The sequence below is a fragment of the Mustelus asterias genome, chromosome 8 (genome assembly GCF_964213995.1).
Source record: "Mustelus asterias chromosome 8, sMusAst1.hap1.1, whole genome shotgun sequence".
Taxonomy (NCBI): Eukaryota; Metazoa; Chordata; class Chondrichthyes; order Carcharhiniformes; family Triakidae; genus Mustelus; species Mustelus asterias.
The window spans coordinates 19,141,570-19,158,569 of NC_135808.1; the positions used below are offsets into that span (position 1 = coordinate 19,141,570).

General features: G+C 44.6%; 1 protein-coding gene across 2 annotated transcripts in view; it reads left to right on the plus strand.

The window, feature by feature from the left end:
* Nucleotides 1-16,940, plus strand: part of abcf1 (ATP-binding cassette, sub-family F (GCN20), member 1) — a 68,306-nt gene extending 51,366 nt beyond the window's left edge. For both annotated transcript variants that reach the window (XM_078217472.1, XM_078217474.1), the window contains exons 20-28: nt 1,166-1,278; nt 3,234-3,405; nt 5,424-5,498; nt 6,716-6,786; nt 8,407-8,439; nt 10,491-10,659; nt 12,106-12,170; nt 13,457-13,529; nt 14,838-16,940. In XM_078217472.1, the coding sequence (XP_078073598.1) occupies nt 1,166-1,278; nt 3,234-3,405; nt 5,424-5,498; nt 6,716-6,786; nt 8,407-8,439; nt 10,491-10,659; nt 12,106-12,170; nt 13,457-13,529; nt 14,838-15,004 (938 nt within the window). In that variant the 3' untranslated portion in view covers nt 15,005-16,940. The remainder of the gene's footprint in view (nt 1-1,165; nt 1,279-3,233; nt 3,406-5,423; nt 5,499-6,715; nt 6,787-8,406; nt 8,440-10,490; nt 10,660-12,105; nt 12,171-13,456; nt 13,530-14,837) is intronic.
* Nucleotides 16,941-17,000: the final 60 nt, after the last annotated feature.

The window sequence follows — 17,000 nt, forward strand, 5'->3', positions numbered from 1 at the left end:
ATGGGTGTGTAGATGAGGTAGTGCAGTTGATGTAGTTTGTGGATTTCAGCAAAGCCTTTGACAAGGTTCTATGTGGGAGTGATAAAGAAGGTGAAAGCACATGTGATCCAGGATAACATTGTTGAAAGCTCAGTGCATAAGATTTTTATGATGTTAGGAGGTGCCTATTGTGCATTACAGAACGCAGATAAAAGCAAATTACTGCAGATGCTGGAATCTGAAGCAAAAGCAGAAAATGCTGGAAAATCTCAGCAGGTCTGACAGATGACAAAGTGTCATCCAGACTTGAAACGTTGGCTTTATTCTCCAACTACATATGCTGTCAGACCTGCTGAAATTTTCCAGCATTTTCTGTTTTTGTTTTGTACACATGTACTGATGCAAATCATCTGCCGTGTGCACCTCTGGATAAAATTGTTGGAATAACAAATGGGACAGAAGAGATTGCAGTGCATTGAACACCGTATATGAAGCTACAGAGTTCTATTCTCTGTGGACCATCACCACGCTTGAAAAGTTCCAGTCCTCCAGCTCTCTGTGCTACTCCAATTCTGGCCTCTGGCACATTCCAGTTTTTTTTCTGTGCTTTGGGAGGTTGTGCCTTCAACTGCCAGGGCCTTAAGCTCTAACTTCCTTCATTAAACCTCTAAGGCTCTCCTACCTCTATATCCTTCTTTGAAACCCTTCTTAAAACCTAGCTCTTTGACCAAGCCTTTGGTAACGTGTCCTAATGTCTTTATATTTGGCTCGGTGCCAGAATTTGACTGACTATGCTTGCGAACAGCCTTGAAATGTTTTATTACATTAAAGGTGCTGTATATTTACAGATCATTGTACAGAATCATGTTATTTAACATGACAAGTGACATTTGTACAAAAGAAATTGCCTCTTCCTCTTCAACATGCACAGGAGAATAATTCAGTTATTCTTTACATCATATTGCTTAACTTTCCTTTCCATCACATATTTTAAGCTTGGGGCTCACGGCATCACTATTGTGCAGCTGAAATCAAATCAAAAATTTTCAATAATGTGGGTGATTATATTAACTACTACAGGAAGGTAGTCCTACCTTCTTGTGCAGTATGTAAGTGCTCATGTAGATTATTTTCTTGTGGAGTGCTATGACTCTTTTTGATTCTCCTTTGTTTGTGCTTGGCCCAGATACCTTTAAGAAGATGTACCAGCAGAAACAGAAGGAACTGCTGAAACTCTACGATAAACAGGAGAAGAGACTTAAAGATCTAAAGGCAGGGGGCAAGTCAACCAAACAAGCGGTACGTGAGTCGGACAATACGCTGCATGCAGATTAGATGATCTCAGTCTGGTTTGAAACTTCCTCTGTGATGGACACATTAACAATTTAATTTTGTTAATGTATCATCTGATGCATAATGATGATGATGCTTGAGAGAGTTGCGTGTAAGATTGTCTCCATAGGTTCTTGAATGTTTACCCTACAAACAAAATCAAAATGGATATTTCACCTAGGTTAGTGCTTTGTCACCCCGTGCTCTCTCGTTGGCTTCCAGTCCACCAATACTTTATTTAAAATTTATACCCCTGTGTTCAATCCTTCCGTGTCTCTGTAACCACCTCCAGGAACTCTGCATTCCTCCAATTCTGACATCTTGTGCATCTCTGATTTCTTCTGTCGCGGCGTAGGTGCCTGTGCTTCCAGCCGCCTGGCCCCTAAGCTCTCTCATTCTCCTCTTAGAATCCTATAGATAGAATCCCTACTGTGCAGAAGGAGGCCATTCAGCCCATCGAGTCTGCACCGACCTCAATCCCACCCAGGCTCTATCCCCATAACTGCATGCATTTACCCTAGCTAGACCCCCTGACTCTAAGAGACAATTTAGCATGGCCAATCCACCTAACCCGCATATCTTTGGACTGAGAGGCAACACACGGAGGAAACCCATGCAGACACAGGGAGAACGTGCAAACTCCACACAGACAGTGACCCAAGCTGGGAATCGAACCCGGATCCCTGGCGCTGTGAGGCAGCAGTGCTAACCACTGTGCCACCATGCAATCAGCCATATTAGGACAGCTTAATAAGGTTAAGATGCTCATGCCTTTGTTGAGTTGAAGCATCATTTACATGAGCCTGAGAAAGATCCCGTACCTGTTGGAAATGACCCTAACCCTTTCCCATATTCTATTCCCCTCTCATTTTGTTGTACCAGATGAGCAACTTCAGCTGCAAAGCTAATACTGCAGCAGCTTGCAGTGTTCTGTGGGGAAGGCGCTTTCTAAATAGGAACAGTACAAAAGGATATTGCACCACCACTATCTCGGGTAGTGAGGGATGGACAATAAATGCTGACCTAGCTGTCTGTGCCCACATCCCATGAACAGATAGTTTTATAAAAATTGTCATGTGATCGATAAGTGAACAAAAATCATTCTACAAAATGGCTCAGGAGTGGCTCAGGCACAGTACCGGAGGTTAATTCACCGTGTAAAAATATTCAGTCACTACAGTCTGGGTGGGGACTGCACAATGTCATTTGAGAAGCACTGATCTCAGCGATCCTTGTGTTACTTCAGAAAGCATGAGTAGCTTTCAAATGATGGTCTTTCTTTGTGTGAAAAGTGTCATTTCACATGATCATTTCATTGACTGTATGCTACTAACTCAAAGTCCAAGCAGATGGGATATAAGACAGAACATTAGGGAGAACATTGGTGTGTATGCACTTGGATATTTAGTGCAAATGGAGCCAAATCTTGTCCTTCTGATGCACCTGGGTTCTAGTAGGAACCACTGGGCGATAGAGTTGAAACTTTGCCATGGCTGAACAGTTATAATGGTTGATTGGACTGTCCAGGCCCCTTGCTCTGCTGATCAGGTAATTGATCGAAACTGATACTGTCACAATCTATAACATGGCTGCTCCCTGGAAAATAGGGATTGGGGGAGTAGGGCTGGATTTAAATGTAGTCTTTGAAGGATTATAGATATAACAGTAGACCATTCTACCTCTTCATGTCTGCTCTGCGATTCCATTGGAGTGTGGCTGATTGCACAATTCTAATGCACTGTGGTACTCTCTGTCCATGGTCTATTGGGCAATTCGACCATTGAAGGGACGAAAGCTAAAACTGGCAAACCATTCCCTCCCTTTTCTCCTCAGTAAGTAGATAGAATGTTTATTTCTTATTTCAACTGACGTGGCCAATTTTTCTGCTCTTCTTCCTCCAACCAAACTCTCCTCCCTTGTAGGAGAAACAGACAAAGGAGGCGTTGACACGCAAGCAGCAGAAATGTCGGAGAAAGAACCAGGATGAGGAGTCGAACGAAGCTCCTGAACTTCTGAAAAGACCCCGGGAATACACGGTGAAGTTTACATTCCCAAACCCGCCTCCGCTGAGCCCTCCCATCCTCGGGCTGCATGGTAAGAATGGAGTGGATGCAAAATGTCCCACTTGTGTTTTGCTTTTATTTTGAGGAAGTGCTAAACAGCTGGCTGGGATATCCCTTCCTCTTGTATTCTCCCTTCATCCACCTTGACAGGTTCCCTTCTCTCAATCTCGACCCTGTAAGGCACCAGCGGAGTTTAAGATATGGTCTGAAATTTAAATCCAATTATTTGCCTCTTCCAGGGGATTATGTGGTTTTCTGGTGGAATGGGGAGTATGTGCGTGGTGAGCATTCCTTTCTGCTCCCAGCCCCTCATTGTCTCAAAGCACTCCACTCTCCGTTAATCTGAGTCACTGCTGTTTAGGTATATGCTGCACATTTCCAAAGATATGAATTGCATAAGTGAAGAGGTATTTTGATTTTGACAGTGGTGGGTGGAGAGGGAATGTGGGTGGGACACCGGTTGTCCTCTTCAAATGATGCCATAGAATCTGTCATGTTCCTCTGGGCAGACCTTTCATTGGAAAGATGGCACTTCCAAAAATAAAGAACTCCACAGCTGTGCACTGAAATTGTGGCACTAGTTTTGCAGTCAGCGATGGTGCTCTCCACTGACCTTGAAGAAAGCTGCACGCAAAGATCAAGTGATGTCTGTGGTCTAGTTTTTGCTCTTTTAGGCATTAATTTGTATCCAGCACCATCAATGATGCTGCAATGTTGTCAAGTATCCAATCACAATGTAGAATTTGTACAAACAGTGCAAGCCATCTTTCACTTTACATAAATTTTACAGCAAAGTAAAAATAGGTCGTACACTTTTAGAAACTGAAATGTCATAACTATTTTATCAATTATTGTATTAGATATATAATTTAATCAAAATGGAAGAATTTGACATCAGACAGGTGAAACATTTGGAGCCTTTTACCAGTGACATTACAGCCTAAAAGGGGTAATTCAGGTGCGTGCAGTAATTTCTGCTGTCTGCAGGGGCACTAACACATCAGTAGAAGGGCAGGGAATCGTTGGCATCAGCCTCTGGATTTCCACATAAAAATGTGCCTGTGCAGATGCCAGAGGTGGCTGCTGCTTCCCAGTTATAACAATGGGTGAACACTTGATCATTTCACCAATGTGACAGCTGCAGAATCTGGGCCATCGTGATCACGTCCTGAAATGTGGCTTGCGCTTGTGATCTTCCACCTCCGAGGAGAGTACGATCAACTGAGTCAAGCTGCGATAAAATACGAAATGTTGCATTCTCTGGTTTAGAGTAATTATCTTCCAAGGAAATGTAAAGAAAGGCACAGTGTAGCGCTGCTGCCTCACAGCACGAGGGACCCGGGTTGAATTCTGGCCTCGGGCGACTGTGTGGAGTTTGCACATTCTCCCCGTGTCTGCGTGGGTTTCCTCCGGGTGCTCCTGTTTCCTCCCACACTCCAAAGATGTGGGGTTATGGGGTAGGGCCTGGGTAAGATTGTAGTTGGTGCAGGCTCGATGGGCCGAATGGCAGCCTCCTGCACTGGAGGGATTCTATAAAATGAGTATCAACAGTAGCTGTAATTTGGCATTTAGTGGCTGTGCAAACATTAACACACTGGGGGGCCATTTATCCCAGTTAGCTCGTTCATCGTACTCCAGCTCACCCAGCTTAACATCCAATGGTCTTCAATTTCCCAAAGTCTTAACTCCAGTGTTTTTGTACTAAATGTTCAATTTCTCTTCTCCACTCCGCCACACCCCAGAACTATTCTAAATTTTAATTTATGCATTCTTGTCTTATTGGCCTTGAAGTAGTTATCTTTGATTATCTTATCTGCCACCTACCTCCACCATCTTTTGCAAGTCAAGCTTGAACACAGAAAAAGATTAGAGAAGTTTATTTCTTTTAACTTTTGCAGTCTCTCTTCTTGTCTTCCTCTCCATCCATTCCAGTGTATGTATGTGTCTGGCCCTATAGAATGCTGTCCCATATATACAGGTTCCTTTGCCAGCTGTGTAACGTGGTTAGCTTTGAGTGTGCTGATGCATTATTTTTATCTGAAATTCCAGCTGTTGATTTTGCTTATGAAATCCAAAAGCCGCTTTTCAAGAACCTGGACTTCGGTATTGACATGGATTCCAGAAGTGAGCATCCATTCAATTTTCTATTTACTAAATTCCTGATGGTGAGGGTCGATAAGGGTGTTTAAAAGTATGTATTTGTGTATCAAAGCTGTTCATTGTGGGGCACGATGGAGTTTCAAGCCTTAAATTGCTTAGTCAGTTTGGAAGGTTTTGTCCATTGTTACGTTGTCCCTGAGATGTTTAGGACCCCTCTGAGTTCCTTGGTTACTTAATTGCATCACATCTCTTCAATTCAGTACATGCAAAATGTCTCAGGTGATTGTAAAGCAATGTTGTAACCAAGGAACTTTTTCTGTAGAAAATTGGATACACTGGATTTGGTTATAGACTGGAATCTAATCGAGGGGTTCAGATGGTTTATATATAGAATAATGGATACCTGGGAGTGAGTTACAGACTGGAATCTAATCGAGGGGTTCAGATGGTTTATATATAGAATAATAGATACCCGGGAGTGAGTTACAGACTGGAATCTAATCGAAGTGTTCAGATGGTTTATATATAGAATAATGGATACCTGGGAGTGAGTTACAGACTGGAATCTAATCGAGGGGTTCAGATGGTTTATATATAGAATAATGGATACCTGGGAGTGAGTTACAGACTGGAATCTAATCGAGGGGTTCAGATGGTTTATATATAGAATAATGGATACCTGGGAGTGAGTTACAGACTGGAATCTAATCGAGGGGTTCAGATGGTTTATATATAGAATAATGGATATCTGGGAGTGAGTTACAGACTGGAATCTAATCGAGGGGTTCAGATGGTTTATATATAGAATAATGGGTATCTGGGAGTGAGATACAGACTGGAATCTAATCGAGGGGTTCAGATGGTTTATATATAGAATAATGGATACCTGGGAGTGAGCTACAGACTGGAATCTAATCGAGGGGTTCAGATGGTTTATATATAGAATAATGGATACCTGGGAGTGAGTTACTGATTGGAATCTAATCAGGTTCGAATGATGCTTGTTTTTTTGAGTAACTGTTGAAATTGCTACCAATCATTTAAATATAGAGTAATAATTGATATCTGAAATGTTAGATGAATTTAGCAGTGCCATTTGTTACCATTTCAGTTTTGGATGTTTCCAAATATCAAATATGTTGAATGGAAAGGGAAAAAAGAGCTCTTCCCTGTGCTGTACAGAATGTTCTGAGCAGCTTCTGACTTGTGGTAACTGTTGCTTCTGTTCTGCCTCCTCTCAGTCTGCATTGTCGGACCCAATGGGGTTGGGAAGAGTACACTGCTGCTGCTGCTCACTGGAAAGCTGACCCCTGTAAGTTACATTACACAATCTGCTCCGTCCGCATTCACTCAACTCCACAATTCTCAGGCGTGGGCATCGCTGGTAAAAGAAGCAGTTATTGCTCATCCCTAGTTGCCCTGATTGGGTGGATGCGGGCTGCTGCCTTGAACGCCTGATAGCAGTTTGACGCAAGTGAATGGCTCGCTGGATTAGTCAAGCATTTAGATGCATGACTGGAGTCCCATATGACTGGACTTGGTAAAGACTGCAGGCTTCATTCCCAGAAGAGCATTAGTAAACCAGTTCTGCTTTCACGCCAATCCAGCAGCCTCTTCATTTTTACTGATATCGGCTTGTTATCACGACCCGATTTTGTTTTTTAAAACTGAATCAAGATTCTCCGAATGATGGAGTTTGAACATCTGTTCACTGGTCCTGGATTATTAGAGCTCTACCAATTACAGAAGGACGAACCGGGCTGTGAGTCTCCCAATGAGACCATTGGTCCTTGCCCATGGCTGAGAATTCAGCTAGCATACAACACTCCTGACAACCCAGTTGACTGTCTCTTTTGGAAAGGTAGATTTATAATGTACCTCATTGAAAACATCCGGAAGTGCTGCACACAGTTGAAATATAGGCAAATGTGGCAACCATTCTGCAGCAGCACTGAGCGCAGTGACCTATCAAACTTTATCTTTGTTCAGGAAAGAAATATTGGCCAGGGCGCCAGAAGTATTCCCTTCCTTTCCAGTAGAAGTCTTCACTGTTACTGGAACTAATTGAGTGGCACAGTGGTTAGCACTGCTGTCTCAAAGCGCCAGGGACCCAGGTTCGATTCCTGGTTTAGATCACTGTCTGTGTGGAGTCTGCATGTTCTCTCCATGTCTGCGTGGGTTTCCTCCGGGGGCTCTGGTTTCTTTCCACAGTCCGAAAGACTTGCTGATTGGGTGCATTGGTCATGCTAAATTCTCCCTCAGTGTACCTGAACAGGCGCCCGAGTGTGGCGACTCGGGGATTTTCACAGTAACTTCATTGCAGTGTTAATGTAAGCCTACTTGTGCCACTCATAAATAAACTTCAATAGAGTAAGCAGGTGACTTTATCAGTATGAAGTACAGAGCTAGTTGACTATGTATTGACCTTCTAAAATGCAGCCTGGGACTCATTTATGGGAGGAGGAGTGAAGAACAGGCAGGATTTCCATTAGTTACTATGTTTTTTTCTTTTTCTTCCCCGGGAAACACATTGTCTATTTAATGTTTAAAATGAGTCTGTTTACCCCAGAAATCTCTTGCAACTACATTTTTTTCATTCTCATCTCTTCTGTTTCCACTTCCGCCCCCTCCCACAAGCACTCGACCACAACCTTAAAAATAAATCCACTGCTTTTAAGAGATCCTGCCAACTGTTCAGATCAGCTGTTAAGAACCTGTGTGGCCTGCATTTTCACCACAATATGCCCATCATAGTATTCTTTTTTACTGTCAGATATGCAGATAGCATGTATTAGGAAAGGAGGGGTCTTATGTGAACGTGAGCACCAAGGCCAAGTAGCCTGTTTCTATGTTGGAAGTTCCCTATAATGTTGTGTTAATGTTGCTCGTGTCACCTCAGTGGAATCTGATTCCCTCCTTTCTTTGATTTCAGACAATTGGTGAACAGAGGAAGAACCACAGACTGGTAAGTGTTTCTGGGAGCGCCCTCAGTCTGTACTGGAGAGGCAATGATAGCCACCCTTGCACTGAAATGCCGCACCAAATTGTTCATTGCACTGGCTGCAAAACGGGGTTTGGGTACTTTTCTTTCTCCCCTTGGCAGCCAAAAGCGTGAGTTGGAGATTTGTTCCTGTAATAAATCGAGGGCGACTCGATGTGGCTCCAAGTAAAATGGAATTTATTGCCAACGATCATTAATTATTAACGACAAAAGGTCTGACTGAATCAACAATGCAATATACAGCTCTCCGCCAGCCTCCAACTGCGAGACCTCCTTGACCCAGGAAACTCGCCCTTATTCCCAATTGGCGTAGCTTCCTGCCTCTACAATCCATAGGGCCTGGCATGATCGCATTGCCCTCGGGTAATCTCCCTTAAAGGCCACGCCACCACACTCCTTTCCCCCTCTCCCCTAACTCCAGAATTCACTGATGGGAGGAAAGCAAGAACAGGATTGGAATGGCAAACAATTTTTGTTTTGAAGAACAACAAGAATTCCCCAGGGAAAAACTTATCATTGAGTTTAGCAGTCCGGGGACTTCCTGGTAGGATGCCTCAGTTCCGTGGCTCAGTTGTGATTAAAAGCCACAGTGTAATACAAGTTGAATCATGAAAAGTTAGCCCAGTGCTGGGATTGCTCTACAGATAGAGCGTCCACCCTAAACACGTTAAAGAAGCCTCCCCTACCGACAAGCCCTCCAGCCATCCCCTACGGACAAGCCCTCCGTACACACAGGATCTGCTCTGATGAGGAGGATCACAACAGACACCTCCAGACGCTGAAAGGTGCCCTCGTAAGAACAGGATATGGTGCTCGACTCATTGATCGACAGTTCCGGCGCGCCACAGCCAAATACCGCACCGACCTCCTCAGAAGACAAACACGGGACATGGTGGACAGAGTACCCTTCGTCGTCCAGTACTTCCCCGGAGCGGAGAAGCTATGGCATCTCCTCCGGAGCCTTCAACATGTCATTGATGAAGACGAACATCTCGCCAAGGCCATCCCCACACCCCCACTTCTTGCCTTCAAACAACCGCACAACCTCAAACAGACCATTGCAGCAAACTACCCAGCCTTCAGGAGAACAGTGACCACAACACCACACAACCCTGCCACAGCAACCTCTGCAAGACGTGCCGGATCATCGACACGGATGCCATCATCTCACGTGAGAACACCATCTACCAGGTACACGGTACCTACTCTTGCAACTCGGCCAACGTTGTCTACCTGATACGCCGCAGGAAAGGATGTCCTGAGGCATGGTACATTGGGGAAACCATGCAGACGCTACGACAACGGATGAATAAACACCGCTCAACAATCACCAGGCAAGACTGTTCTCTTCCTGTGGGGGAGCACTTCAGCGGTCACGGGCATTCAGCCTCTGATCTCCGGGTAAGCGTTCTCCAAGGCGGCCTTCGCGACACGACAGCGCTGAGTCACTGAGCAGAAACTGATAGCCAAGTTCCGCACACATGAGGACGGCCTAAACCGGGATCTTGGGTTTATGTCACACTATCAGTAACCCCCACAGCTTGCCTCCTGGACTTGCAATATCTCACTGGCTGTCCTGTCTGCAGACAATACACATCTCTTTAACCTGTGCCTAATGCTCCCTCCACTCACATTGTCTGTATCTTTAAGACCTGATCAGCTATAAAGATTCGCATTCTAATCAGTATCCAGTAACTTGATTTTGTGTCTCTGTATGCCCTGTTTGAGAGCAGATATCCACTCCATCTGACGAAGGAGCAGCTAATGGCATTTGCTACCAAATAAACCTGTTGGACTTTAACCTAGTGTTGTTAAACTCTACAGCACAGAGAAGATAATTGGAAGTCCAAGAGGTGTTGAATATGATCGGGAGTGGGTGGAATGTGCCATGTAGTTGTGCTGGCAAACTCTGCCTTTTCCCGTTAATATTCTAGTGAATGATATGATTCTACCTGGGGAAACTTCTGTATATCGTTGCAAAATAATTTCATGGTAAAATATTTTTTACAATACAGAAAATAGGTTACTTCAACCAGCAGTATGCAGACCAGCTCAACATGGAGGAGACAGCGACAGAGTACCTCATGAGAAACTTCAACCTGCCATACCAGGATGGGAGGAAATGTCTTGGGCGCTTTGGCTTGGAGAGCCATGCCCACACCATCCAGATCAGCAAACTCTCAGGTACTGAGTGGGCAGGGTCAGCCTGGGAGGGAGAAGAGGAGATTGAGGCTTGGAAGAGGAAATACAGGGTCAATTATTCCTTCTCTGTCCACTGATTGATAGTGGCAACAAAAACACTGGTTACTCCAGGTCGTAGTGACAAAATTATTTCCGTCAAACATTTTGTGCAAGCATAAATGGTTGGAGTTAGTATTTGTGATGTTTTAAACAGTACGGCCTGGTTTATAACAGACCCATTTACGACTCATTCTCCCCCCCACCTTTCTTAAAAAGGCTGCTGATTTCTGGGCTAAACTCCAGGTCTGCAGTCATTTAACCCCCCAAGTAACCATTGATCATGTCTGAGCCGAGGCCATCATTTTTGGGTGGGAGTTGGAAGGGAGCATCACAGCTGAGGGAAACCTGTTTTCATCCAATATTCTTCCACGTGTGCCCTTTACACTGAGGGTGCATGATAATTGGGAATGAGAATGGTGCTTGTTGCCTTAGGCTGTGGAGATCAATTGTAGCTCCGAGGTTAATGACCTGAACAAAAACTGAGATTGAAGCCGGGGGGGGGTTTCTGACCTACAGGAGTCCGCATTGCATGAGGTAGCGCACTTCCCAACAGGAATTGGCTGACAAATTCTGAAAGTCGATAATTCCGATCTCTCTGTTTACAAATTCTGGGGGACAAAAAGAAACCCCAAAACTTGAAGTGCTGCGATGAGACTTCCTTGTTTCCTGGCTTTGTGCACACAGAAGGTTTTCTGGGACGTTTGTAATTGAGGCCAGTGAGCAAGTTTAAATCTCGTAGCTGATCTGCTGGCTGAACAATTCAGTCCGTGTTTAACAAGGCTCATGCTGTAAATTTTCACCTGTACCTGGCTCCCTGTTCATGAGTGGCCAAGGTGTGTGGGCACATTGAGTTTTAAGCGGTTGTGACTGAACATTTAAAAGAATATAACTGCGCAGAAGCAACCACAACAGCGGTCATTGAATCATAGAATCACTACAGTGCAGAAGGAGGCCATTCGGCCCATCGAGCCTGCCCCAAAAACAATCCCACCCAGCCCCTTTCCCTGTAACCCCACGTATTTACCCTGCTAATCCCCATAACCTACACATCTTGGGACAGTAAGGAACAATTTACCATGGCTAATCCACCTAACCTGCACATCTTTGGAGTGAGAGAAGAAACCGGAGCACCCGGAGGAAACCCACGCAGACACGAGGAGAAGGTGCAAATTCCGCACACAGTTACCCAAGCCAGGAATCGAACCCAGATCCCTGGAGCTGTGAGGCAGCAGTGCTTGCCGCTGTGCCGGTCATCTGTCATCAGCTAGTGGGTGGGACTGTGCTGCTGATATATAGCACTTTCTGAGCTCCAGTGCAGTCAAGTACTTGCCCGCTTCCTTGTGCTCTGCTTAGTCATGTTGCTCACGTCACTATTTTTGTCCCCTGCAGGTGGTCAGAAAGCCAGAGTAGTGTTTGCAGAGTTAGCCTGCCGACAGCCAGACGTCCTCATTCTGGTGAGTAACCCAGCCACCCAAATCGGTATGATGCATCCTCGCATGTATTTTCTAACCTCTCCTGAAAGTGCTGTTGGGTTATCATTCCCCACACAACAGCTGCCCCTCAGGCACCTCACTCAAGTGCTCATATTTCATGTGTGAGCCTATGGTGAAGATGGGAAGGTGTCAGTCATGGGGAGCTTTGTGGACATGTCTGATTTTGTCCTTGCCTTTGACTCTGTACCATTTCTAGTTAGCTGGATAACTGAGCAGAGGACAGTACCTGTGGGTCCTTAATGGCTCAATGGATACAATTACTTGAAGCCTGTACTTTTGGCCTGGGTGTGATCGGAGGAAGGAATTGTAACTGAACTGTTGTGGTTTGACTCTAGGAATGGACAAAAGTGGAAAAATTTGATATTGTAGTCAAAACATGTAGTAGAGTTAGCAGCTATCAGCATCAGTAAGAAGTCTCACAACATCAGGTTAAAGTCCAACAGGTTTATTTGGAATCACGAGCTTTCGGAGCGCTGCTCCTTCATCAGGTGAGTGATGAAGGAACAGTGCTCCAAAAGCTCGTGATTCCAAATAAACCTGATGTTGTGAGACTTCTCACTGTGCCCACCCCAGTCCAACACCGGCATCTCCACATCATAGGTAACAGTGATAGCCATCAGAGATGGAGAATTAAGGTGAAGATACGATACGAACCTTTGCCAGCTGTCTTACAAAAGCTTCCCTATGAATCTGCTCATCGTACAGGCAGTGGAGAAACCCAGCAGCACAACCTTAAGCTGCTCTAAAGTAGAGTCTTCCGAAATGCGGCCCTCTCCTTAAACCGCCGCTCTGTGAATTGGACTTCCCTCAGGACTGGGTTCAGGATGTTACTGCCGTGTTTCTGGCCCCACACACACACTGGGGGAGGGGCTGCCTCGCTCAAACTCCAGGTGGAAAGGTCTTCAGCTGTGAAACAAGTTAAAATAACTGCAGCTTGATGGTTGGATTTTGTCACATCCAGGGATTGGGATTTGATTTTCCGGGGACTATCCCTTCAGTTCTGGCTGGTGTTTGGAAAGTTCAATGACATTTTGTAATATCTGGGTAAACTGGAATCAAGCGGTTCCTACTGCTTTCTACCCTTATTTTCCCCCCACACACAAACACACACACCACCCCCACCAAAACACTTGGAGATCTGTGTTGAATTAGCTGTATCGAAGGAGAGCTATGGCAAGCTTCTTGCTTGCAGAACTGTATTCCGGTTACATTTTAAGAAAATGTTACAGATCCTTTTTCAATTTCAGGATGAACCCACCAACAACCTGGATATCGAGTCCATTGATGCTTTGGCTGATGCAATTAATGATTATAAAGGAGGTGAGTGCTGTGTGGGGGGGGATGTAATCTAATGTGTTTGTTCATGTTTCCTACCTCCCTGCTCTTGAAACTACCTGCTGTTGACTCCCAGGCTGAAGAAAGTCCTCCTTGAGATATAGAAGAATGATGTAGCACAGGAGAGGCCATTTGACCCATTATGCCCGTGCTGGATCCTTGGTAGAGCTATGCAGTTAGTCCCACTCACCCACTCTTCCCTTTAGCCTTCTACATTTTATCCTTCAAATACTTACCAGTTTGTTTGCAAGTTGTTACTGAATCTGCTCCGTTACGCTTTTTGACGCAGTGCATTTGATTAGAATTTGCTGTGTTTTAAAACAAAAGGTTTCCCTGTTACTTCAAGTTCTTTTGCCAGTCACCTTACATCTGTGCGCTCTGGCTATCAATCCTTCCGCCTTTTCTTTCTTTACTCTGATCATTTTAAACACCTCTATCAAATCACCTTTATATACTGTCTCTGTTCTAAATACAACAATCCCAGCTTCTCCACAAGTCCCTCATCCCTGATACCATTCTAGTAAATTGTTTCTGCATCCCATAAGGGTTTGACAACTTCCTGAAGTCGTGCCTCACCTGCTGCTTTCTTCCCTCTTCCTGTGCTGTCGTTCCAAAAAGCCACTTGGCGATTTCTCCAACTTGTCATTTTACGAGCAAGACTGAATGTTGGCAGTCTATTCAACTATGGGAACTGTCACTTCTGAACCAATCTTTTCTTCTTCCCCGAACATTAACATGCATTTTCCAGCTGAGATCAGTGTGCAGCAACCAGCAGCAGGAACTTTTCCCTCTTTTCTTTCTGTACCCCCTGCCTTCAAAAGCTAAATGGTTATTTTCCATCACTGAACTTAAGTTTTGAATATCAGACAAGCCAGATTCTCTCCTCATCACTCTTGAGAATTAGTAGATCATGGTCAGACGGGGAACCCTAGCTCTTTTCACGCCCTCCCTCTACACTTCTATACCTGCGCCAAAGTGAAGGACACTACTCGTGTTAACTCAGCACAGGCCAATGCTGATACATGGCCAGTACTATATATAATACACAATGTGTTAATGTGCGGTGCTGTGTGTGGGTTCAAATAGGGACTCTCAACTTCCCTCGCACAATTCGGGATGGGCAATAAATGCTGGCTAGCCAGCGACACCCATGTCCACGAATGAATAGAAAAATAGACTGATACATGGCCTCATGATAGTATAGTGTGTTTCTTAGTGCAGGACTAATTAGCGCTATCTCAGCACAGACTGTTACTCTGATGTTATAACGTTCCTTCACCTCTCCTTGCACAGCTGTAATCATCGTGAGCCATGATGCCCGGCTGATTACCGAGACGAACTGCCAGCTCTGGGTAGTGGAGGAGCAGTCCATAAACCAGATTGACGGCAACTTTGACGATTACAAACGTGAGGTCCTGGAGGCGCTGGGAGAAACCATCAACCGCAAGCAGAAGGACTGAGACCCCAGGACTGCAGGTTGACATCCTTCTGGGCACCGCAGCGATACTGCAACTGAACAGTGGCACTCGAAATAAATAAAACTGCAACCACATGTGGAGCAGCCCCATAAAAGAAGCCTCACACTGAGAGATGCAGAAATTATTGATGACAATCTGCAGCCTTCTACCTGATGTTGTCTTTAATACTTTAAAAAAAATGCCAAACAAGGAACAATTGTCAATTTATGATCCACAAGTGTTCACTTCTCTTTGGAGTGGCAGCCTGCCCTCTGAGTAATAAAAGGTGGTAAAAATGCTGAAAATATTAAATTAAAATAATGCTGGCATGGACAGGCTGGTCAGCACCTGGAAGAGATGAGACAGATTTAACATTCTGGATGGCCATTCAGAACTGAATTCTGAGTTTGATGCACTTGCCCCTGCTTTCCAAACACCAATTGGCCTGCCGCGCTTTACCTGTTGTTGTTTTAATGTATCAGTGGGGGAGATGAGCCTTTCATATTTCAGTTTGGAGATGGGTCCCTTGGCTTGGGTCTTTTTCATTCAAGAGTGGCGGCATCCAGCTCAGCTGGAGAGCTGTTCCTTGACCATCCAGCCTTTCACATGAGGGCAATTTGAAGGGAGGTGAATGGGACCCAAAGCTGGATGGACGCAGAGTCTGTGTCAAACTGACTGCCTACTTTGTGGCAGGGTTGACCTCTCTCCCAGGCCACAGGATGTATTCGAAATTAACTGACCAGAAACTGAACCTGTCTCAAAAACCTCTGCAGAGATGGCAGTAGCAACAACTGTCGGTTCGCCAAGTCTTTCAAGTTGTAACATTAAATCAGTAAAAATTAGATTCTGGATATAACTTGATCCCTGATCTATCAAACTGCTTTCATGATGGAATTGTATTAGAATGGAAAGAAATCCAGCCTGAAATGTGATATTGCTCCTCAATCCAGACGTATATTTAACCCACGTTTACCCAAGAAGAAAATCCAGTCCTGGGAATTAAGTTTAGTTGCTGTTGATCACTTCTGGGAGTGGGAGTGATGGAATTGCAGGCTGCTATCCAGCCAGAGCTACAAGTGAGTCCAGCCCAGTTACTTGAAGAGCTGTGAAGCTAAATGCAAAGACTGGAGCTGGATTTTTAAAACTTGTTTTGTAAGCATTTGGGATTTTAATACACAAGATGTGCACGTCCTGCCTTTTTGATTTGTTTAATTGCATTGCAGCTTGCTCGTGTAGCTGTACCTGGAATTTAGCAAGCTTACAGGAGAAAGTGTTTCATGTTAAATGAGATGCAGATATTGTTTCACTACCACAGCAACAACGTGGCTTCAGAGTTTGTGCTGTTCCTGTTTGCTCAATGGCTTGAAGATTTGAACTGCCCTAAAGGTGCATTTAAAGTTGAGGCACATTGGACCAAGCTTCATCTGCATCAAACTTATACTCAAAATAGCCCTGGAAACCTGAAAGGGTGGTGTATAAGCAGCTTTGGTCTGCTTTTAATCCACTTTGTCCCTTCCCTAGTGGGGAGGTAGGAGAGATGAGTGAAGCAGAGAAAGCAGTTCCAGTCTCTCCCAGCACTGATCACCCATCCCTTCACAAACCCTCATTTATCAGTGGTGGAATATGACTTGCAGTTGCAATTCCCATGACAAGTTGTGTCTACCTGTGCCACACTAGTATATGGGATGAGCCCGTGGTTAGGCTCAAATCTATTGGCTGGGCTGACTAAATGTTGGGCATTTGGTCCAAGACCTTGGGTCAAGTTTGGGATTGCATGGTGGACTTGTGATTCTTTTTAACCAAGGAATGTTCTACTTTGCATTTGCACTCATTCTGTGCCAAGTAGAAATAACCATTTGGTGCATTTCCTTCACTGGACTGTTTTTAAATTGAACTGAGAACACATACCACAAATAAAAGTATTTTACACTTAAAGACATACTTGGAAAGATGCTGCCATCTGTTTCAGTACAGTATTTAATAATTGGAATAGGAGATT